At 38.7% G+C, this 23630-nt stretch overlaps 1 protein-coding gene across 1 annotated transcript in view; it reads left to right on the top strand.

Annotated features, from left to right (window-relative positions):
- OGFOD3 (2-oxoglutarate and iron dependent oxygenase domain containing 3) overlaps positions 1-23630 on the top strand; it is a 47634-nt gene that overhangs the window by 18168 nt on the left and 5836 nt on the right. The window contains exons 7-8 of the mRNA XM_050908676.1: positions 7395-7548; positions 15111-15234. Coding sequence (XP_050764633.1) covers positions 7395-7548; positions 15111-15234 — 278 coding nt within the window. The remainder of the gene's footprint in view (positions 1-7394; positions 7549-15110; positions 15235-23630) is intronic.

The raw sequence follows: 23630 nt of genomic DNA, 5'->3' as shown, positions 1-23630 counted from the left end.
TTTGTTTGCCTTCCATTCTGTAGAAGATCAAAGAATCTGTAGAAATAATATGAGTGTATGGAGGGAGTGTCTTACTAAAGAATATTTGTTTCACATGAACAGAAACATTCAGTTTTTCAATGATTTTTATGACTTTCTGATCCTTACACTGAGATGAGACAGCTGCTAGGGAATATCAATATTCCATTGGTATTTCATGTTAATATAGGGGATGTTTCCATCTGCTGGATATGAATCTGATACAAAATATATTATTAAATGCTTCTGTTCATATTAATGGCAGTGCTTTAACATGGACTGTAGTACCTTATGTCCTTAATGAATGATTGTATGCTATTCTTGGGAGCATTTATCTTCATTACTTTCACTTACCTACCAAGGTCAGTTTAAAAATATACTCTTGAGAGAAATAACTGAATGTAATTCATGTCTAAGTATACTGACTGCAACAACAACAAATCTGAGTAGGCATTCTGAGCCAGGAGGCTGGTTTTCTAAACTGTCTCTGTCAAAATTATGTTGCTTCAGAATCAATTATGGTTTCTAGGCTGATGCTTTAACCACCATCTGCCAAGCATATTACAGCAATTCCTCGTTTCACATAATAGATGCATCTTTATCCATAAGAGAGACCTTTAAATCTGGGTGCTTGGTTTAAGGGTTGTGACTTCAGCAGAAAATGGCACTATCAAAGTTTTATTCCAAAAATCTTATAACTTATTAGGTAGAGACATAGAAAGAGCAGAGGAAGAGCTGATAGTTTGCTTTCTCCCTTTATTTGTTCTGCACATGTGATTTCTGTTAAAACTTTCTGACTGTAGAAGACCATTGCTTTGTCTGCTTCTACTGCCTTTGGTGCTTTTACTGGGAACAGTGTGGAGACGCTGACAAGCGGGCTAGAGAAGTGTAGTTTTGCAAAGCTTTGAGTGTTCCCATCACCGTACTTGAATCACACTTTGCAGTGACTCCTAGCAGTGCATTTTTTGGCTGATCTGGCAGAGCTTGTATCTTACAGAAAATTTTCTGTGGCACTTTTAGGTCTTTTACTTAGTCCTTTATGCTGCTGATGATACATTAAGCTGGCAACTTGACAATCTAGTGAACATCCTTTCTCTTCAGTTGTATGTTCCTTAGACTTCTAGCTACGTCATTGGCTTTTTTCCTTCATCGTCCTGACTCCGAAATAGATTTCAGTAGCTGCTTTTGTAGAAGGTGGTCATATGCTCTTTTCAGTGAGTTCTGTTCTGCCTTTCCCTGAGTCTGGCCTGCGCATTTTGATATAATTCAGTGACTCAGTGCAAATGTCCAAGGACTGCTGCTGACAAATTCTGGGAGGGATTCATTTGTTACTTATATTGTTGACTGGGTGCTGTACTCATATTTATTGCCATAGCAGAGCTCTGTTTAGTCCATCTGATCAGAGCCAGGATACACCCTAAGCAGTCTGAATGATAGAATAGTTGCTGTGTTTATGAAAATGAATGCTTACATTCTCCAGCACAAAGAAGTATTTTCTTTGTAGCTGTAGTACACCAGAGGTCTCCCAACAGTTTTTGAAATATGGGGGACATGGAGGAAAAAGCATGAAGAATGAGTGGGCCAGGATCAAGAAGGGAGGGGAGGCTGCTGCCCGAGGCTCCTGCTGCTTCTGGATGCGTATGAGAAGCAGCTGAGGTAACAATGTGGCTCTTACTGTACCAGATCCAAGGTAGCCGTAATTTCTGGGCTCATTCATTGCTTCCTGGATAGCACTTTCTCAGCTGAAATTTGGCTTTTGTCACGTGATCTACACATGAAGTACAATGCGTTTGTCCTTAAGTATGCTACCAATAGTCTGTGTAGGCTGCATCTGGAATAGCAGGGAAGGGAATGGAAAGAAAAACTTGCAGTCATGATATTGATAAATGCTGAAATGGCCAGGTCAGTGGAAAGCAGGCTATACAGAAGAGTTTTTATAGGCTAAAAAGTGACTTTGTGCTATTTTTGAAAACAGCTACGTGCTGTATGTGGCATACCCTGGGCACAGAATGAGCTGAGGTACACAGATGCATGTGTTCAGATACATGCTTTATAGGGTTCTAGGGAACACTTTGATCTCTAAAAGAAGTGTTGAAGATAATTTCACCAGAAAGTGGGTATCTCTAGGTTTGCTTTATTCACAACTCAGAGTTGGGCCATCACCTCAGTGAAGGGCAATCAGATGTTACAGCTTATTACATTATATAAGTTTCTACAACAATTATGTAATTTATCAAAGTCCACCGTAAGTTTCCACCGTCTCTTGATTCTCTATTCTTCTGGTCAGCAAAAAGTCCATCAATTTCCATCGGAGTGTTATTTCTTATCGTTCTGTTTCAGTACATCTTCTACCTTTTAAAGTTCATTGGTCCGTTTCACTTAGGTCATAAATTTCCAGAAGACCTTTTCTTTGTATCTTTTTCAGCAACATTTCTCGGTGTTTTATTTAAGATATCCTAAATTCTAAGAACTTAACCTTATGACCTACATATTAGAATTATCTACTTCTTATCTTATGTCTATATTAATCACCCTTTTTCTGAAATCAGCTATTTCCATCCCTTACCTATCGTCTAGTCTCATTTATCTTTATCTACTGATTAACTCGGCTGGGATTAGGCCAACCATGGTAAGGACTATACAAGGATCAAACAAGCAGCATTGCTTAAGTTTAATTTTCTTACACCTGTAATTGTACAGCTGTAGGCAATTTATTTTCTTTTGTTATTAATTCCGCTTCTATGATCTTTATATAATAGCTTATTGAATTGCAATTTCTATAGGTTAGGTTTATTCTTTAACAAGAAGTCATGCCTTTGCTCCTACTGCAGGGTAAACATTTGATTCCCATGTGTAGTGTTTAATTTGCTATTGCAAAGAGGGACACAAGATACCTTATGGAGTTTGAAGCAGAGTTCATGTTTGCACTGACAAGTTTGTCAACCTGTTGATGACTCCTGCAGTGGAGTAAATGTGACTATGTGGAACGAAGGGCAACCAAGATTATCGCAAAGCACCCTGCAAAACATACCTCCTGCAACACAGTTATCTTTGCCTTTGGCACCAGACTTGTAAATGGATGGGTTTTACACATTCTTACGTCAGCTACAAGCTAAGATCTCCTTGTCATTAGTTACAATAGTGCAATGCAGTGTCTTCTAGTAAGATCAGTGTTCTGCACCTTAATTCCCCCCCCCACACTCCCTACATTAAGTATTAAGTTCTTTTATACTTTATGTGGCTTTCTTAAACTTATTTTGAACTGCAGCCACTTACATATGACAAAGTGAGAAGTCCCGGTTGTTATCCACATGCATTGAGAAACAGTCTTCCCTTGCATATTTTCCATTTTCTTCTCTAGGTTATAGTGCCTATGTATTTGATTTGACTGATGCCACATTGTTAGAAAGTAGGTATTAAACACTATCTATGTGTAGAAATAATATCTATGTGCTGGCTCAACTAGGAATTTCATGGAGTTTCTGTAGCTTTTGAGCAGTATGGTACATACTCAAGCAAGAAGAAGCATTTAGGCACTCTTTGGAGCTTGCTTCCAGCAAATCTTTGCCATATGGGTTATTGATTCAAACATCAGTGGAAATCTGCAGTTTATTCATGACTGATAAGCCTTTTTTTGTTGTTGTTGATTCTCTATAATTGGGTTATTTTTTGCACTGCATTACAGTGCAATAAATGTTGTGCATATTTGTAAGCACAGTTTTTCCAATTTAATAGTTTTTATTAAATATAAACTGCTCAGGCATTTGTTGGAGGTGTGTCAGATGACACTTTGTAGCAGGATAGTATTTCATGCTTAAAAAATTAAGAGCACGCACAGGATGTGAAGAAATAGGGAGGCCGAGATGGCATGTCACTTGTTGCTCCATCATATGAACACAGGTTTCTGTTGTACCTCTTAAATTCAAGCCTGAACTTTGGGAATGCCCAACTTACAGCAATGTAGATTACTTGTATATTTTTGTCATGTGTGTACACTAGGGAAGAAGAAAAACCAGTCTTGAATATTTCCTTCCTGTCCCTACCATTTCTTTTTAGAAAGGTCATCCTGTGAAGGGCTTTTCTTATGGGCAAAGCTTGCTGGGAAGGGGTCTTGTTTCCAGTGACCAGTACATGAGTTTGGGTTACTTTGCTTGTTTTTTCCAATGTTAGATTTGGAGTTCATTGAAATTAATACATGACTTCCTACTGACTTCAGCATGGGCTGGATTAGGCCCTGAAAAAATAATTTGGTCGTTTCCCAGTTCTCACAAATATGTCTGAGAGCACTGAAGGCAAACTAGAAGATTAAGTGTCCTGTCCCACTGAGACTTAACTTTTTTATGACTTTGCAGCCTGCACATCAAGCAAAGTTACTTTTGTTTTGTTATTTTCAACTTTTTATTATAGACAAATTAACCCCTCTTGCTCATTGAGCTCTGATGTGAATAGTCAGTATTCTTTTGCCTGTTGACCTCTTTCTTGAAGGAAGGCTGTTGCTATAAACTTGCTCCCTGGACCTGTGATATCATGGTGTGTCTGTATTATGTGTTAGCACAGCTGTAACTGCAAAGGGTAAATACCTGTTTTTTTTGAAGCCTAGTCCAAGATCCATTACAATCAGTGGGGCTTTTTGATAGTTTACCATTTGTTTTGTTGAACGGTAAATTATTTATGTGCAAAAAATTCATGTTAGTCTGCTACGTATGCCATGATTGTCTTGATTAAGTTTTTGAGTGATGCTGTGATATGTAGGATGGCAGCTCACAGGGAAGCAAAAGGCAGGAGCACACAAGTCAACGGAAGAAATGCAAGGTTGGAACCTCTTGTCACCTCATGCACTTGAAGAAGCTACTGTGATTAAAAGTAATACTTGAAGCCAATAGCACACAGGGAAATAAAAGGCCAGCAGTATGCTTACACACCCAAAAACCAGCTACCTGGGTCAGCTGAAGGCAGCTGCTTCCATGAGACCGGGATAGCACCTAAAGCCACACTTTTAGACCTGTCACCTCAACTGCTTCATTACTCTGTCTTCCTATTCACTACTTCCCCTGCCTACTTCATTTATAAACAGGAAAAAACAAACTTATCTTCTGAAAAATATGCTTATTTTCTCTCTGCAGCATACTGAAACTGTTGTGTTTATTTTCCTTTTCTTTTGATAACCCATTGGCTGGTCCAAACCAGGCAGACTTTTGGTTGCTGTTTTTTTGTCTATGAGGAAGAGTTGAGTAGAGCTTTGCTTCCTGCTTGGTTTGCAAAACATGCAGTCTTGCCCAAAGCCATTGGACATAAGTCTCCAAGAGGAGTGAAGCTTTAACAGAGCCTTATAAACACCAGAGAGCAAATCTTAATAGAAAGCTTTTAAAAGTGGAAAAGGAATCGGCCTGAAAGAGGAAGCAGTACTGCTTGGAGAGCAATACAACTACTGGAGATTTAAAGTTATGTCAAGACTGTGGCCTAACTACTTCGGGGTAGATATATTCCAGCTGGCTGATGCAAGTGGCCACCTGGTGTCAGAGCCAGGGAGTATGCTGCTTTAGTGTTTGTGGGTTAGGCTATTAATTCTTGTGTTGGGTTGTTCAAAGTGCCAGCTGCCCTCAATTCGTGAAGTGAAATGAGTAATTACATTTAATGCTTTTTGGGAAGCATAAGGCAGCCTCTGCTGAAGTCCTATTTCTTGGAAAGAAAACAGACAGAAAGATCAGGCTCCCACAGGCATGAGAGGAAGGGCCTGTAGATCCTTTCCTGATGTCAGTTTTACAAACTCTACCACTATGTAGCTCTCAACTTGAAACCTCAGTTCATGCAGCCATGTAAATACCTGAAAATCTCAGCTCTAACTTCATTTAATGGTTTTGATATTTCACATGTAAAATAGCTTGAATTGACTCCTAAAGCTTAGACCCCTAAAAATGTAAAGTAAGACAGGTTAAAAATCAAATCTGTATGTGGGGTTTTTTTTTGTGAGGGACAAGATGTGAACAGAATGGATATTTAGGATTTTTTAGTACTTGTGGAAATAGTTTTTAAGAGGTGACTTTCACAGCCTAACACTGTAGGTCTGGTTTTAGTTCTGTCACTTCTTTTTAGTCACTGTTTAAGTTCCCTAGAGAAATACTTGGGAAAAACTTTCTTGAAAATTATTGTGAAGTTCAGTACCACCCAGTGGAGAAAGTCTGACGCAGAAAAGATGCAAAACTACTAATGTAATTCCATGTACAACTTCAGAAGTGTGTTTACTCAGAGTATCTTGTTTGTGTGCTGCTTTTGAAGCACTTAGGAAGGAAGAAAAGGAAGACTAATACAATAGCTAAGAATGTGTTAAAATTGGAAGAAAACAATATAAAGATTTTAAGCAGCAGAGGATTACATCTTAAAACCCCAATGTTTTCATTTGATCTCATTGTGTTATTGCATTCTTCGCTGGTTTTTAAATTTCCTCAAAGTTAAATACTAGCTGTATGTGTTTTTTGGTGGGATGTGCCAGTGGTATGCCTCATTAATCACAAATCTCTTCTCTTTGAAAGTGCCATTGAGTGAACTGAGGCTGGCAGTTCTGGACGGCCCTGTTCTAGCCCTGTATGCAGCGATAGCTGTCCTGAAAGATGGATGCTGCTCTATAAGCAGTTCTGTATAGTAACGCCTGTGTGATTATTAGTCTTCTGTTTTCATAATCTTAAAAATCCTGTTCTCTTCCTGTCTCCCAAGAAACACAGGAACAGTCAAGGTAGAAACAGTTTGGTTGAATATTTGAAAATAGTTGGGAAAGACATCTTGCATTCATTTTTAAGGAAAATCTTGTTATGATACCAGTACATATGTTGACCGAGAGCCCTGAGTTTCATGGTGCCAGAGACGTCATCGGTTAGTTTAAAATTAGTGTAAAAATAGTTGAAGGTGCTTCAGAGGCAACCCTTTATGAAGATACAACTTTCTAGTTATCTGCATTGGCTTAAAAATATATAAATATCTTTTCAGTAGTTAATAAACAGTGAGATATGCATGGAATTTTTTAGGAAAACAGTCTGTTTACACAAAGAAATTTTAAAACCTAGGCCACAGGGGGCAAATAGTTTCTTTTTCTTGATACTCTGAGAATTAAAAAAACAAAACAACAACCCCCAACCCAAAACACTGGGGTGGGGTGGGGTGTGGTGTGTCTCTTTTTTTTTTTTTTTTTTTTTTTTTGTTTGATGTAGTAGATCTCCTTTATTTAAGGCAAAATAAAAGAGAAAGTACGGGTATATGTTCCCCATGATTTATTAGCTAAGGAAGAAGCTTAGCTCTGAAGAAGCAGTAACAGTGAATGAAGGAGACCACAGAAGAAGCAGGAGAGGTGTGTCACTTAGCATGCTGTGTTGTGTTCTTTGCAGCGATGTGAGACAGAGAATTCAACAAAGGATTGCTCAGGCATTTGGTATCAGCTCTGCTTCCATGTACCTGACTAAGCCAACGTTCTTCTCAAGGATAAACAACACAGAAGCCAAGACAACACATGATGAATACTGGCACCCACATGTTGACAAGGTAAATAGGAGGCTGAGATGGGATACAAATGTTTCCTGTTATTATGAGATCACTTTAAAGTCACTTTGCATTAAACAATCAGTCAAACATGCTTGAAAACTGGTGCTTGTAAAAATCCTTCAGGTGATGAACCTAATGGAAGGATAAGCGAGTTTTCGAAACATAGGCCAGTACATTCCTTTTTATTTTATTTTCTCCACTTTAGTTCTGCTAGAATTAGTAAATTGTGTGGATGACTACTCAGGAATCTCTTTTGTCAGAAATGTTGATTAAATTGACCTGCACCTACGAAGTGTTTCAGTTTCATCAAACCTGTGTTTCCAGTTAGGGTATCACTCTTTCAGCCAGGTCTGGCAGGAGCTATTTCAAAGTGGTCAGTTGGTCACTGTTGTTAGTTGATCTGAGCCTTTTGATAGATGCTTAACATCTATATTTCAGTTATACGTGAATTGAGGCTTTTTTACTGCATGTTCTTCAATGGGGATATGGTACTCTCTTTTAATAATTTGATGTTTTCTTGTTTTTAGAATGGAAGTATTGTGACTTTCTTTTAACTGCCTAGTCTTCTACCTGTAGGCTCATAGCTTAATACTTTGCATTTCTCAATGGACTTAAATGATTTGGGATTGGTATTATTTCTGAATTTAACTTTGTTCAAAGGTTCTGTGCAGCACAGCAGAATACAGACTAACAATGCAAGAATCAAATAGCAAAAAAAAAAACCCCAAGCAAAAACCAAAACCAAACAAAAAAACCAACCCAAAAAACCCAGAATACCCACATTTCATGTCTTAAGGATTTAAAAGTTGGAGTCACTCTAGAGGAGTCATGGATCACCCAAGATGGAACCAAATAAAACTTATCCCATCAAAATCTATGTTACGCCTCAGTGCTAGAGTCTGTATGTGGGTAGTGTACCTTGAAGTCTATGACCTGAAACGTCTAAGATGAAAAATTAAACAGAGGAATATTCCTTGCTTTGAAAATATTTCCTGGGAAAAGTCAGTCTGAGGGAAGTATAATGTCTGTTGTTGCTCACAACTTTAGTGTAGGCTCCTGTGCCCTTTCTTGTCATGTAGGTAGAAGCAGCTTAAATTTAGAAAACGTGGTGCCAGTGATGATACCTGATACACCCACTATTCAAAAGAAGAAAGTAACACAGGGTAGAATTTGCAGTCAGTGATATAACAAAGACGAGACCAGCTTTTGGATGCTGCTGCTTTAAAAAGCTGTGATGTAACCATTGAACAGAAGTGGATCTAGGACCAGAGGTGGTAGGGAAGATTTTGAGGTGCAGATTATTTTGACTAGTGCTGGTAGGAACTGGTTGTAGGGAGCAAATTGTGCTGGTGGGGTTCATAAGAATTCCATCACATGTTGTGCTCATTTCCGAGGGACACCAAATAAACTAGTGATTCTGGTTGTGTGAAGTGCAATAAATTCATAGGTTCCTCATAGTTCTTCTGCACTTTCAGAGAATCGAATTTGACTGCCACAAGGGAAGAGAAAGCAGTAAATTCCATAGCTGATGGCTATTTTCTCCACTCTTTTCTTTCAGCCCAAAAAAGTGTATTTTAGAATTTCAGACTCTGATTTATTACTATAATGAGATTTGTGTCTGCACAAGCATTAGGCTTGCCAATATTCTCTTTTTTGCATGTGTTTTGTATTGGTAAACGAATAAGGTGGTTGGATAACCTTACAATTAAGTGTTTCTACCTAAATCTCTCCTATAATATACAAGTTACTTTGTCATTCAGAAGCAAATCTGTTTCCATGAAGAGAATTTGTTTCCTTTGTAGAAGCTGCTTCTCTGTTATGGCATCCTGACAGTGCCTGTACATGATGGACAGCAGGCTAGGTGTTTTGCTGTCTTTATCCATCTGTTTTGTCCACATTTTGTTTATTATCTTGCAGGCTGTCTGTTCAGAGAGCAGATACACCAACTGATTGGCCTTGGCTTTTTCTAACCCCCCTCCCCCCAGCTTCAAAAAACAAAACAAACACAAAATGTGGCCTCTTAAACTTGCTATGCATAACCTAAACCTTAATAGTTTCTATGCTGAGTAATTGGGTAGTCTGATTTATGACAGCAGTGAAGAGATAATTATCCCAAGTGGGGCAGTTACCAAACATCTTGTTCATAATCATGTAGAATTTGCCCCCCTCCAAAATAACATACCTGCTGTGAAATATGAAACTGTGGCTTATGCTAAATTTCAAGGTATTTTCTGAGAGAAGTATTGTTTAGATAACACTGGGAGTTAAAACTGTAGCTTGTCCTCTTTATTGTATATAAGTAGTCTGAACATTTTTTCACTTCTGTAGCAGTTGACTTCTGCAGTAAGTTGTCTGTATTGGGAAAGCTAAAACATTGAAGTGCTTTTTGTCTGTGCCTTAAACTTATGTTTCATGTTTGATGAAATATATTTTAATGTGGTTATTTACATTCTTGTTGAAGAGCATTCTCACAGTAAGGATTGCATGTGAATATGCCAAAGTTGCGTCACTGTGCTGTCGTGACAGCAACATTGCATGCTAAGCTGGGAGCCTTGTGTGGATCAGTTCCCTTTCATTTTTGGGGGGAGCACAAGGGAACAGAACTTCCCTGGCCCCCAGCCACAGTGAAGGAGCTTCGTGGGTGCTGTGGAATAGAGACCTAGAGCAGACTTGTTGTAAGTGCTTCCTGAGCTTGTGACTTGGGGGTCCATTTCTCACTCTGGTCTTCACATGGAGCAAATGCTGTTGCCCGTGCAGAGGGTGTTGAAGAGAGGTGGACAAGCCACTGTGGGCTGGGATCATTCTTGTGGAAACTGCCCCAGCTTAGTGGTTCATCCCTTCTCTAGGATGAAGGACTTTGGCTATTGCCAGATAATACAGTTACTTCTATGGCTTAAATGATGGCTGTTTGCATTGCCTGGTTGAAAATTCAGAGTTTGAATCAGGCTAATGATGCCTTAAATAAGGTCTGCTGGAGATACACGATGATATAGTTTGGACTTTCATGATGGACTTGAAGTGAACAGGATCAAAGATGTATCATTGCTACTGGACACTGGCTGCCTTCACTTCTGGTATATCATTCACTTGAACTGGCATCAAAGGATTAATTTGAATCCTTTCCTTGCTGCACAAACAAGCCTCTAATTCCTCTCCCCTCTCTAACTTCTGTTTGTGTGTCAAAAGGTCTGGTATTGTTTTCCCCTTAAGTGCAATTGGAACAGCTATCTGTGGATGTAGCATTCACATATGTGTTTGCCAGACCATGGCTTACAGAAAATGTTACAGTATGTATAGAATATATGTCTGCATATAATTTTAGGCTACTATAGGTGCACATTATATATCTGGATCTATATTGTTATGTTTTTAGAAAGAGGTAGAAAATAAGTATTTATAGCTGATCAGGCTATGCAGGAGACTGAATTCAAATAGAAGGTCAGTAGGTCAGAAAATATTTCAGAGAAGGCTAAATAGGATAGACAAGTCGTGTAGCTTCACAGGTTCTCTTCAGTGCAGTCAGCCTGCCTTGTATTTTAATTTCTCCAATAAACTAAGTTTCACTTACCACTTCCAGACTGCAGTTGAAAGCAAGGAAAAAAAAATGCATTGCTATTGATCTGAGGTAGGAAATACTTCCCAGATAAGAGCAGTAGTATTCTTATGTGGCCTCCAAAACAAGTGTGACTACTAGGGAGTTGAAGAAAGATCAATAAAACTCAGCATGTTAAATATTTTGCCAGTTTGTTGGATGCTTTTGTGTTGTAGCATTATTTATGCTTTCCCCTTGGAATAGAACAAATCTCTTCATGTATTTCTGCATAATAATTAAATGGTGAAAATTGCTCCTAGAAGACTTCAGGATTTTTTTTTCCCTGCCTCCTTCCAAAAGCAAGGTAAAACTAAGCCTTTGAAAAATGAATCTGACGCATTTTGTGTTTCAAAGTCTGACACTGTTGGTTCAAAGATGTAGGCTTCTTGGAGCACACAAATACCCCTCTTGCCTTTTTCCCTATATTGCTGAGTCTATTGCAATTATATTTCTAAATCTGAATATCCTTGGTTTGGAAGATTTTTAACTACATAATGGAGTAGCACAGATCTATTGTGTCTGTATGAGGCTTTGGTTTTTTTCTCTAAAATTTATTTGGTTTTTAGTTACATAGGAATGGAAACCCTGAAATCACCCAAATGACTCATTTAATCTTGTTGAATTTATAAGCATCTAAATCAAATAACGAGTGTGTTGGCTTAAGATGTGGAGTTTCATCTTGGATGGAATTTTTTGGAACTGAGCCTTTCAAATGTCAAATGTCTGATTTATAATGGAATTGCTGTTGCACGCTCAACTCTGACAGCAGAGTCTGTCAACGTCTTACAACGTTCTCTAATAGAAGTGATGTTGGACTTGAAGATTTCTGCAGTCCCCTGCCTGGGCGAGGATCCTGTCATCCTTCATAGAATTGTCAGGCTCTGCCATAAGATCAGTTTTGGTTTGTTTTCCTTGAATCAGAGCTGTTCCAGGACTTCAGTGCAAATTTTCTTGAAAAATTTTTTTTTTTTTAGCCTAAACTTGTTCATGACCAGTTTATAGCTATTTTTTTTCCCCCCCCCTCCAGTTCCACCTCCTTCCATCCCCATGTATTTATAGGTAGCAATCATATCCCTTTTCAGCCTTTCTTTCTCTAAGCTGAACAAGCCAAACCTTCAAGTCTCCTTACCTGCAATACACTCTGCATCTCTCTAACCCTTCTAGCAGCCCTCTCTCTCCTCTGGCTGTTGAGGCTATCACTGATAGCAGCTGCTATCTGTTCTAGCAGACTTTTCACTCTTTCTCTTCCCCTCATGTTGTTAGACATTTAATGAAATGCATCAAAAGATTTTACTTCTGCCTTAGGGCAGCATCGTCTTTGAAATCGAGGAAGTTTATTCTTGGGTCTGCTCAAACTGTTACCTGCAGCTCACCTACAGCCCCTTGTAATTCAGAGACATGCTATTTGGTGTCTTACATTGTCTACAAAATAGATGCTACCAATATATAGAACATTGGAAGTAGCTATCAAGGCTATTTTTGAGATTATCTGCACAAAGAGTTAGGTAGAGGCTTATAGAAAAAGAGCAGTTTTGACTCTTACTTCTGCAAGATACCATGCTAGACCTATGCTGATTGGAAAGCGAATACATGTTTGTATTTTCTTCTGCAATGGAAAGCAGAGGATGCTGTCCTACATATCTTTCTTAGTAACTGCAGGCCTATTGCATATTCTTACAACTGTTTAGTTGCATATAAACATGCGTCCCTCAAAAACCCAAGAGTGCCACACTGCAAAATGTGGCTGGCTAATTCTGACAATTAGTTGTATTTATAATAATAGCCTTTAAAGAAGTGTCATATAAATATCATTATGAGCATCTACCATTAAGTATTAGCTGTGTTGACTTATTTGGGTAAAGGGTGCTCAAAAAGAGCATGCTAACTTTATGAAGTATCAGGCTGAATGGAAATGCCTGCATTTTTTCTATTGAATTGTTCATAAGGAGCTACAGAAATTTGATTTGCTGCAGTGTGCCTCTATGGCTTATCACCTGGTTTTAATGACAGCTTTTCTCACATAGTTTGAACTTCTGGTTCAATTGTTAACCTTTCTGGTATTGGAAATCATTACCAGGGTAATAAATACATTTGACATACGTGGGGCATTTCTAGCATTTTAAATAACTGAGTATAATTTAGTGCCTCCTTCCCATAGTGTTGCGTTTCCAGGCCTGGCTGCCTTATGAGAGTTAGTAAAGAACAAGAACAGGAACAGAAAAGCTATTTTCCATTGTATACTTGGTTCCCCAAATTAGTCATCTATAGAAATCAGATGTGTTTGGTTAGGCTAAAATGGTTTGTAGTCAGCTCCTAGAAGTTCAGAATTGGTAAAGCCACCTTGGGGAGGATGGAGGGTGCACTGATGGAGCCAAGATTGCTGCATCACTGAAGAGTTCATAAAAACAATTCTAATGCATTAGACTTGCAAGTATGAGTTGAACAAACTTCTTCGCTATGCTAATGCCTTCACTGGCTGGAAGACTTCCTTAAACTGACTGGAAGTTTTATCACCAAATCACTGAAGGTGAAAATAGCTTTGCAAAGCTGATTGTGTGAGGAGGGCTGTAGAATGGCTCTTTTGAGGTGCTGCAGTACCACACGTTCATTAATTCCCATTTATTGCCTTGTATCGCTACTAAGGTTTGGGTAAATATGGGGAGAAGGCGATCACCACAACATTTCTCTCATTGTGATTCAGACTGTGTAGTGCAGCATATCACCGGATTTGGCTTTTTTCCTTTAAGCCCTTATGGTCAAAATAATACAATGAGTAAGAATGAAAATTTCTTCCGATTCCATCTGCTGCTATGTTCTCTTTAGTCATTGCCCTTACAGAATAATATGTACAACTGCTGTTGAGCCAAAATTTAACTGGCACTAATGAATGTAACTTAAAATGAAATTGAAAATATTTAGAAAACTTCTAAGTTTGGAAGTAGCACCTACCTCTAACAGTCACCAGGTCAGTCAAAACACTCTGCAAATGCTGTGTATTTATACAGTACTACTGTGCTGCACATCTCACTGTTTGACAGTGTAATGCAGAACTTGATTGAGTTGTGATATACTGTAAAGAAATTGGAGAATACAGCCACTGGTTTTAAGTATATTTTTAATTGTTGGTGACATGTAGATATGAAAATGAAATATTTTCAGAATCAGCTAGACTCAGTATTAAATATTTAGATAGCTTCACTCTGAGCATTAATATATAGTATTCCTCCATCTTCAACATACATGTTGAGTAAAAACAATACTTTAAAAGGAAGGAAAATCAACTTGTTATACTTAAAAATGGGGTGTTTGGTCTGTAGGCTGAGAAGCAGCAGAGAGTTTGAAAGTCACGTTTGAAGGTTTTTAAACAAAACCTGTATGGAAAAGAGTAGAAATTCCTCCAACAAATATGTGTTTACTTGGAAGGTCTGATTCACTGTCACCATGAAGCTCCTGCATGGTAGCTGGTGAAAGAGTAAAAGGTGAGGTTTCCAGAAACCTATAACTGTGATTAGCTAATGGGTGGAATTAATTAGTCAAAGGCTGTTGTTGGGTCTCATTAACCTTATGGTGACATTTTATCTTGAAATCGTATAAATAGATCTGAGCCCTTCTATATTTTTGATACAATGCAGAGGTGTAACTTCTGACACTGTTGTTTTTTGCTAGCTGTTTAGTAGACTTAGGATGATAGAAATCAATAGGAGCAGTTCTTTAATTATGGAAACTGTAACAGTAGAAATAATAAACATAACATGCTAGTCTTGTATGTAATGTGTGTGTAAACATAATAGACTAATAAACGTATAGCATTTCTAGAAAAGAATGTCCTCAGCTTTCAGAGTTCCCTTTATTAAATACATGACAACTGGAAAATTCGAAAAACCCACCAGATCTATCTCCTTAATTATTTGTGCTTTGCAGAGATGAGAGTAGAATTTGGTAATTTTTGGTAATATTGTCTTACTCCTAGGTAACTTATGGCTCTTTTGACTATACTTCACTGCTCTATCTCTCTGACTACACTGAAGACTTTGGTGGTGGACGGTTTGTCTTTATGGATGCAGGTTCCAACAAGACGATAGAGCCCCGAGCAGGTAAGAGTCTTGGTTTGCCTGCACTGAGGCATGACAAATTGTGCCATTTATTAACTGGGTGGGCTGGCAGATGTAGTGGGACTTTGTTTTGTGTCAGCAGTAGCTGTGGAATAATGTAGCATTTTGTCTTCAGATTGATGACATAAAAAGTAAAGATTAAAAAAGGGTAAAATGTGGCCACAGTTTGAAATATCTGGAGTTAAGCCACACAAAGTGACTTCCTTGAAAGCTGTAGGGCTTAGAACTGCAATCCAGTTATGACAGCTTAGCAGATCACTATGCGTCAAGAGCAAAGATAACTGTGTGACTACAGCAAATCCAAAATAAAGCAATTTATTTTAGACTGTCTGGCCTGAAATTCCTTCGCTGTTCAAGGTGGGGCTTAATACCCTGTAATTGCTGTGGGCTGGGTGTGAAGATGATTGATCTACTAATCTGTAGTAACATGGTGGACCATAGTAACTTGGGTATAAGTCCATACTTTCTTTCAGTAGATCTGACAGGGATGACCTTTCTGATGGCTGTCAGTTATACCTAAAAAAAAAGCCTTTTCTTTAAGGCTGGATTAAGATTTTTTTCCTAATAAGTGGATCATTTGAAACTAGAATTACTTTGGGGTAGTATGCATAGGAAGAGCGAGCTCAGCCTCAACTCATCTGTCTGGCAGGTGAGTACTGAGCTTCCAGCAGTGTAACCTTTTATAATGCAAGACCAGTCACACTTTTGCAGAAAAAAAAAATCGAGGACAGCTTTATATTTCTACTGTGTTCTGTCTTTTTTTCAAGAGAGAAAAGATGGAAATTTACTCATTTAAAGACAGGCCCAGTAATTGTCTGCTGACAGGCATTATCCCAAGCAGAACTGACTTCTGACTATTGCTGCCTGCAAATGGAGATGGGTGTGGGGTTTTTGACTTACGGATCATAGCGATCCACTCACCAGCGGTAACGCTGGCTTAGATAAACTCTGAGATTATCTGCATTCTGGGTTCGGTATCAAGAATTGTATGTCTGATTATTTTGGCTTTTGTGGTTGGAAATCAACCATAAACTGAAAGTATCATCTTTTGCAAAATGCTACCACCAGTATTTTGAAAAGGGACACATTAAACTATTTCATTTCGAGATGCAATTCTAAGACTAACATGTTTTTATAGGTATAGAAATCATAGTTGAATTCTATGTAGCTGGGAGGACAGCTGTCTCCTTGCACAGCACAGGGGTGCTCAGTCTGATTGCTGTATGCAATGTGCTCCTGACTTAATTTCAAAAAGTCTGCAACTGTGAAATTGCTTCTGTTCAGCCCCATCCGGTTAGTTTTCAGGCTCTGCTGCAAGGTGTTTGCTCTTTGTCCTTCTTGGGTAGGAAGGGGGAGCAGATGAAGTACAGAAATATCTTTAACAGCACCTGGTTTTGGCCATTCCCTTTCACAGGTTGTTGTATTGATAGTATGTGTGCCACGGAACTGGTTAAACACACTTTTTAAAACAAAACAATGCAAAGCTTGTAAGGAATGGCTTTTTTTGAAAGATCAAATGTGCTACATGTACACAACAGGAAATTAAATTTAATGCCAGTTACACCTTTCTAACACACTCCTCTGTCTAAACACTGTTGTCAGGGCTCCTGTGATTGTGTCGCTACCTATGGTGCAATCTAAACAACAACTAACATCCTGTGAGAAAAGGAGAAAAGCTTTAGAGGTGAAGCACAATGTGAAGGCAATTGCATTTAGTCTTCCTCTTGCTGATAAAATGCAGCTTGTGAGAGAATGCGAACTAGGGAATGACCCCAGGGTGTTTTCTGTTGCTGGTACAAGTTGATGTATTTGTCATGTTCAGAATGTTCCTTTGCAGTGTTTTTTCTCTCCTTCCCTCTTTGTTTTGTTTGGGTTTTTTGTTTTGTTTGTTTTATGCTTCTTTTGATCCTTTGTGCTTCTCTTGTCACTCCAACCCAACTTTTAAAACCATGCGTTGATAAGCTTTTATGCTTCTCGTTTAGGAGATTCAAGCTTTTTTAGAGATGACTGTTATAATCGCTGGTTCAGTTCTAGTGCATGACAGCTAATTTACCTTCTCTGTATTGCTAATGCCATTTCAGTTCTAAAACCTGGCACTTCTTGTTGTCTCAAAGTTAGTCTGCATTTTGGGAACCTGGTACTGTGTGCCAAAATGAGCACATTCCTTTTTCCTGTAAGCAATAATTTGTTAAAGTGTCAGGCTTTACAGTAGGGAACAGAAAGGCATTGTTACTGATGCAGCAGAGCAGAAAAGCAGTAATTGGAAATACAAAAAAAAAAAGACAATTAAAAATAAAATATTGGGGTTTCCTGTGTTTGGGAGTGCTGCCTGGGCAAGTCCCACTGCTGCTTCAAATGCTTTTGCAGCACTTACCATTTAAGGGTCAGTCTCAGCCAGACAGGGACAGGGAAAACTCTTTTGTTAGAAGTGGAGCCTAATTTTAAAACACTGATCGCTTCTCTATATCACTGGTGGATTGTATAAGAAGTCTGTAAGTACCAATTCTCACATATTTGAGTGAAAGACTCTCAATATGATTTGTAGCATGGTCTATAACATTGCCTAGTTCAATTATTAACGAACACCTCTAGCTTTAAGAAGGAATTATAACTTATTAACCTAGAGGCTCTTGAGATTTTTTTCTTTTTAATGGACATGAACAAGTCACCACTGTGATGCCAATTCACACGGACAGACCTTTGACTAATTCATAACCAAATGTGGCATTAAGGAACACATCTTTCTTGTGCCATGATGGGCATCAGAAGTATGTATGTCTCTTGACTTAAGTCAGGACTTCTGTCTGCTGCAAGAAACTCACTGTACCATGAGTAAGAGAATCCTTGGTGCCAAGTGACATCCTGCTTTGAAAGGAAAATGGGGGGTTTTTTGGACAAAGAAACAGTTCTGAAGTAGTATCTGTTGCTTTTAAGTGGCTATGTTAATTCTATTTCCAAAATTGAGGTATTAGCATTTTGTTTTCATCCTTTGCACCAGGGGTAGCTCTGTTCAAGAGATGAAATGAAATAGAGCAACAGTTAGAATGAGGTTCTTTGAAATGAAGCCCATAGCCCTTTCAACATTAACTTTCCTTTGCTGGCCTGAGACCTGTTTTAGTAATCTTCAATAGGTACAGGAGGATTAAGAATAAATGGCAGACGTCGAGGCATTCCTTTTTTAATGATAAAATTGGTATACTTTCTGCTGCTACTAAATTTATCAGTGTAAACCATATTTGAAATGGCATAATTTTGGAGAGTCTTGTGTGAATTTGGAGACTGGCAATATTAGACAGGTCACAAACTTCACTTCATGGTAAAGTGTAGATGAAACCCTGCAGTTGGAATGAAATATCTGTACCAGTTGTGTGTTCTCCAATTTGCATGTGCATTTCTTGGTTTTAAGGTCAGCTTTGCTGCACTTATTTTCTACTCAAAGGAGTTTGTTCTTTATACGAGTTCTTTATTATATAAGAGTAGAGGGAAAGGTTGCAATCACTTATTCTGTGTGTTTGCAGAAGAAAATAATCCATGGTGCAAAATGAATTCTTTGCATTGGAGAGTGAAATGTGACTCTTCCTTGAATATCAAACTTAGAATATTTTCATAGCTGTCAGAGAAGTATGTGTTTCTGAAAGCGTAAAAAATATTTGAGATGAAGGTATGAGCTATTTGGGAACCTGTGAAGTTGGATTGTTCTTCATTTAGAATGAAAAAAGCATATGCTCAAAGCCTGAGCCATTAGTTTTTCTGCTCAGGTAAGGAAAAGCATACATTTAAGAATGCATACGTAGCTTTCTCATAGTGCAGGAATGGGCTTCAGGGTGTCTGTGTGTACATTTACTGAGATTAAGTGTAGCTTTATTGTAGTGGTTAGATACCACATGACTCTCAGATCCTGTAATCATGAGAATAAGTGCAGTACTCCAAGTTAAGTGGTGGCAGTTTGTCATATCTTCATTTTATTGTGCTCTTTAAAAAATTAATTTGGAGGAATTCAGTACTGAAGGCTGAGGGAATGCAGTGTAGTGACAGAAAGTGCAATGATGTGAAAAGTAAGATTTCCAGATTCAGAAGTCCCACAACAACATTAACACAAGGTGTAAAAACTGTGTTTAAAGCATCAAATGTATCATGGAATAGTGGATTCCGCCCCCCCCCCCCCCCCCCCCCCCCAGTATAGGTAGCCTGATCTTTCTCTACATTCAATCCACATCATTCAGATTCAGTCTAGATCATGATAATCTTCTGGCATTCCTAGCTTTAGTTTTGCTCCAATCATTAAAACTGGAGCACATCCTGATGTTAAATCAGTAACAACTGAAAGTTGAGAATGATTTAAAAAAAATCCACAGAAGTAGCTGTCAGTCCTAGAGAAGAATAAATGGAGCTGCCATTAGCAGCTGCAGTAATAACCAGCTATGCAAAGTTCAGGGGTTGCAGGACAGCAATTCTTACTGATTTGCAGTACTAATCACAAATTGCACCTGGGACTGGTAAGATGATTGCAGAGAGAAATGGTAGAAAAAGGAGGACCTGTTGCAATTGTGACAAAAATATATAGAAAATAGCTCAGTAGCTCCACATTTCTTTGTATAACTCTGAAGATTTTATTTTGCTTTCTGTTTTGTTTTCATGGAAGGATAACTGTCTTCCAGTCTCTGGTTTTGTATTCCAGTGGTGCTTGATGATAGGTTTATGATGGCATTAAATGAAATAATATTTTAATTGGGCCAATAAAGCAATAGGTACATGGGAGGCGCAGGTCAGACCTGCACTTAACATGGTGCTTATGAATTACTTCACATAAAATACACTGTCTTGTTGAGGGCCTCTGTTATTGAGGATAGTAATGGTCACTTTACACTAGCTGGCCCATTGAAAGGATTGAGGAGTGTTGGGGTGACGGGGAGCTAAACACATGTCTTGTGTTGCAGTGCTCCACGGAGCGTTGTGAAGCACTGTCAATATTGAGAATTGGCCTCTAAGGCTTTCTCCCTGGGTATACAATACTTCGTTATAAATGAACACATGTAGCATGCACCTTATATGCTTTTCATTGCTTGCTGCACAAGACTTTGTTTTATGTAATACATATGCAGGCCAATATTTCATGAATTTGATTTGATACCACTAGACAAATATGCAGCAAAGCTGAAGGCATAAAGAGGGAGCAGAGGAGAATCAGTTTCAACCAGTTACTTGATGAAATTCAGGTAATGTAACAGATAAAGTAAAACAAAATACCAAATTAACTGCAGGTTCAGCTGTGTCACACTGTATAGTTCAGTACTGATGTTTCATTTCTTGGTTCCTAAGCTTTGTGAGTGTTAATGTCACACACCGCAGGTGCTCTCATGAAGTCTTGTTTGTTTAAAGGCTGTTTTTTGAATAAGAAATGAGCAGCAGAAGCTACCCTTGTGTTTATGCTTTAGTGATCTACTAAATGTAAGGATGAATTCCTTCTCTATCAGAAGTCCAAAACCTAGAACTCAGGCATCCATGTGATTTGACCACCACTCTACTAAACATGTCATGGTTAGCAAGGTCAAGAAAGGTAAAATAGATGATCTGGAGGTATTTCATGTGATTGAAATTGCAACACTTTGTTCTTAGCGGCCTCTCTTTGAGAGCTTTTTGTAGGAGTCCCGTTTAGAAACCTTCTGCAGCTGCCCAGAGTGCTCTAACGTGGGAGAACAGAGCAGACGTGGCAGTATTGGTTGGGTGAGGTTGAGTACTGAAGGGGAGAACTGGAAGGCAGAGCAGAGGCGGTATCTCTGTCCTTCTCTTGGCTGCAGGGAGAAGAAATGGACCCAAAAGGCCTTGGTGAGACTCAGTAACTGTGATTTGGAGAGAGCACTGTTATGCAGTTTTCACTTCTAAATACTTCACTAGATTGTCACACCTTCAGACATAATGTACAGAGTGGAAACGCCTGTTATTTTGAGCAACCAACTGTGCTGATAGGAGAGAAGCAGGCAGGGGTTCTGCTGAAGTCTAAAAATGCTCGTGTACTTTTAGCAGGAAATAATTAACTTCACTTATTTTCTTTAAAAACTGTAATTTGGAAGTTTTCAGTCCAGGTGCTTCTGATTTTAAAATAGAAGCAAGTACTTTTAAAAGTATTGATAATACTTCTACAAATTACAAGCCGGCTGTGGGAGAGTTCGCTATGTGAATCAGTGACTTTATTTATAACAGCAAGTAATTTCTCTGTCTAGTAAATAAATTTGGGACGAGTTTGTAACTAGGCTTCATTAGGTACCTGTTGCAGTTTTGGTTTTTTTGGCCATAGGCTTCTTCATGCTTCTGTGCTTGGCATATATGTAGCGAAATTCTTTAGAGAAGCTTGTGCCCTTTCTTCTGGTGCCCTCTCTTCACCCCAGCTCAGGGCACTCACAGATGCTGTCATTCCATGTTACTTTTGTGGGGTTTAGGTAAGGACTTGCTTAAAGCTCTCCCCATTCAACATTTATTTATAAGTAATTGAATAAGTGTATCTGTTAAATAAGTTTTATTGTGTGATTACAGAAAATATTATTATCAGGTTATTTGCCTAACGATATGGTGTTTTTTCCTGGACACTTTACATGAGAGTGAATTAGCAATTAATCCTAAACAGATGACAAGGATGGGAACACAATTGTGTTTGTGCTGTTTCCCTGGCAGTGCTTCTGTCTTGGTGTCATTCAGCAGATGAGGTGCAGTTTTTCCTCCTTTCCTGAGTAACATTTAGAGCTGATAAATGTTAAGCAGACAGTCAAAGCTGTCAGTGCATAAGATGAAAGATGTTGAATAGATCTGTAGTGCCAAATAAACTGTTCCTGCTTCCCTTGAATCAGGCAGATGAGTTGCTTCATTTCCTTCTGAGCAGCAGCTCAGTCTTTCCAGTGCCCCCAACCAGCTGCCATGGACAGTGGATAGAGGTGACATCTCTTGCATCCCCCCAGCCCTGCTTTGCGTCCATTCCCTGTCCCTGGCACCAGGCAGGGGTAGCCCCTGCCCTTCCCTGGTGTCCCAGCCACAGTTTAAATAGACCAAGGAGGAGAGTGAGGGGACGGTTATCATTCCGTTACTTGCTTGCATGATTGAGTGTCGGTTGAGACAATCTAACACACAATTTGCAGTTTCTCCTTGATGTTCTGGTGACCCAAGGAGTTTACAAGGAAATCTGGCAATGAATTAAACTAAAAGGGCCAGAAGGATGCTGCCAAGAAAGCAGAAGGGGTAGTCTCATGTGAAGGATGGGAGCATGAAGAGGCTTGGAATCCAGTGGCAAAACAGGCATGCTGCAAACAGAAGGTGATTGCCAAAGCTGATATTCATGTGAATGGCCTGTTCCATGTGTAATCAGAATAACTGAGGTTGGAAGGGACCTCTGGAGAGAGGTCATCTACTCCGTGCCCCCTGCTCAAAAATCAAGCACAGGAGACATGGGGATAGCAAAATACGTGTGCCTGAGACAGGTACCTGGGAAACATCAGTATCTGAATGCTGTACTCATATGTGCTCATGATATGACCCTGAGCAACCTGATGGAACTCAGAAGTTGGATATAATTTAGAAGTTGGCCTTGATTTGAGAAAGGGAATTCGACCAGATGACCTCCCAATGTCTCTTCCAACCTAAGTTATGCAATGAATTTATAATATTAGAGGCATAATCATCTTGTAGTATTTTTTTTTTCTTACGAGCATTGTGGTATGTTAATATTTGTATGGTTCTCAAAGTCCTTTTCATATATTCCCTACATCTTGTTATAATTTAATCTGGCATGCCTTACTACTTTTTCTCTTGCCAGAGTAAGAACAATAGAGGAATTTTTTTTAATACTACTTGTAAAACAGAACACGTGTTACTGCAAAGTATTGTAATGGTGTTTACTAATTAATTTTCACAGTAACCGTGTTAGAATAGGTCAGTACTAGCTTCATTTTAGAGACAAGGAAACAAATGAGAGAGTAAGTGGTTTTGTTGAAGTCAGTTACGTGTCAAGGGCATAGCTGTCATTGAAAATCGTTTCCTTTGTATATTCCTCCAGTCTATATTGCCTCACAGTACAGAGGTTATGTAGCAAATTGTAGGCAGCTTGTTTATGGAAGTGCAACTGAATGTTAAAATTCAACACGGATAAAATCTCCTGAGAGCAAGCCTTATGGGAATACTGACATTTTTACTGTGATATATAGCTGAATGCATAATTTGTTCCTACCTGTATGCTGCTTCTTGCGGTGGTTATATTTTCTGAGTACATCTAAAAAGAATTCATTGCTAAGGGGCAATTATGAATGTGATTAAAAGCTGGGAAGGCAAAAGTAGGGAAAAGCAAAAGCTCATAGTTAACACATATTCCTCTGGTGGTTTTGTTTGAGTAATTA

The sequence above is a fragment of the Gymnogyps californianus genome, chromosome 19 (assembly GCF_018139145.2).
Source record: "Gymnogyps californianus isolate 813 chromosome 19, ASM1813914v2, whole genome shotgun sequence".
NCBI classification, from domain to species: Eukaryota; Metazoa; Chordata; class Aves; order Accipitriformes; family Cathartidae; genus Gymnogyps; species Gymnogyps californianus.
This window is presented reverse-complemented; position numbering and strand designations above follow the sequence as displayed.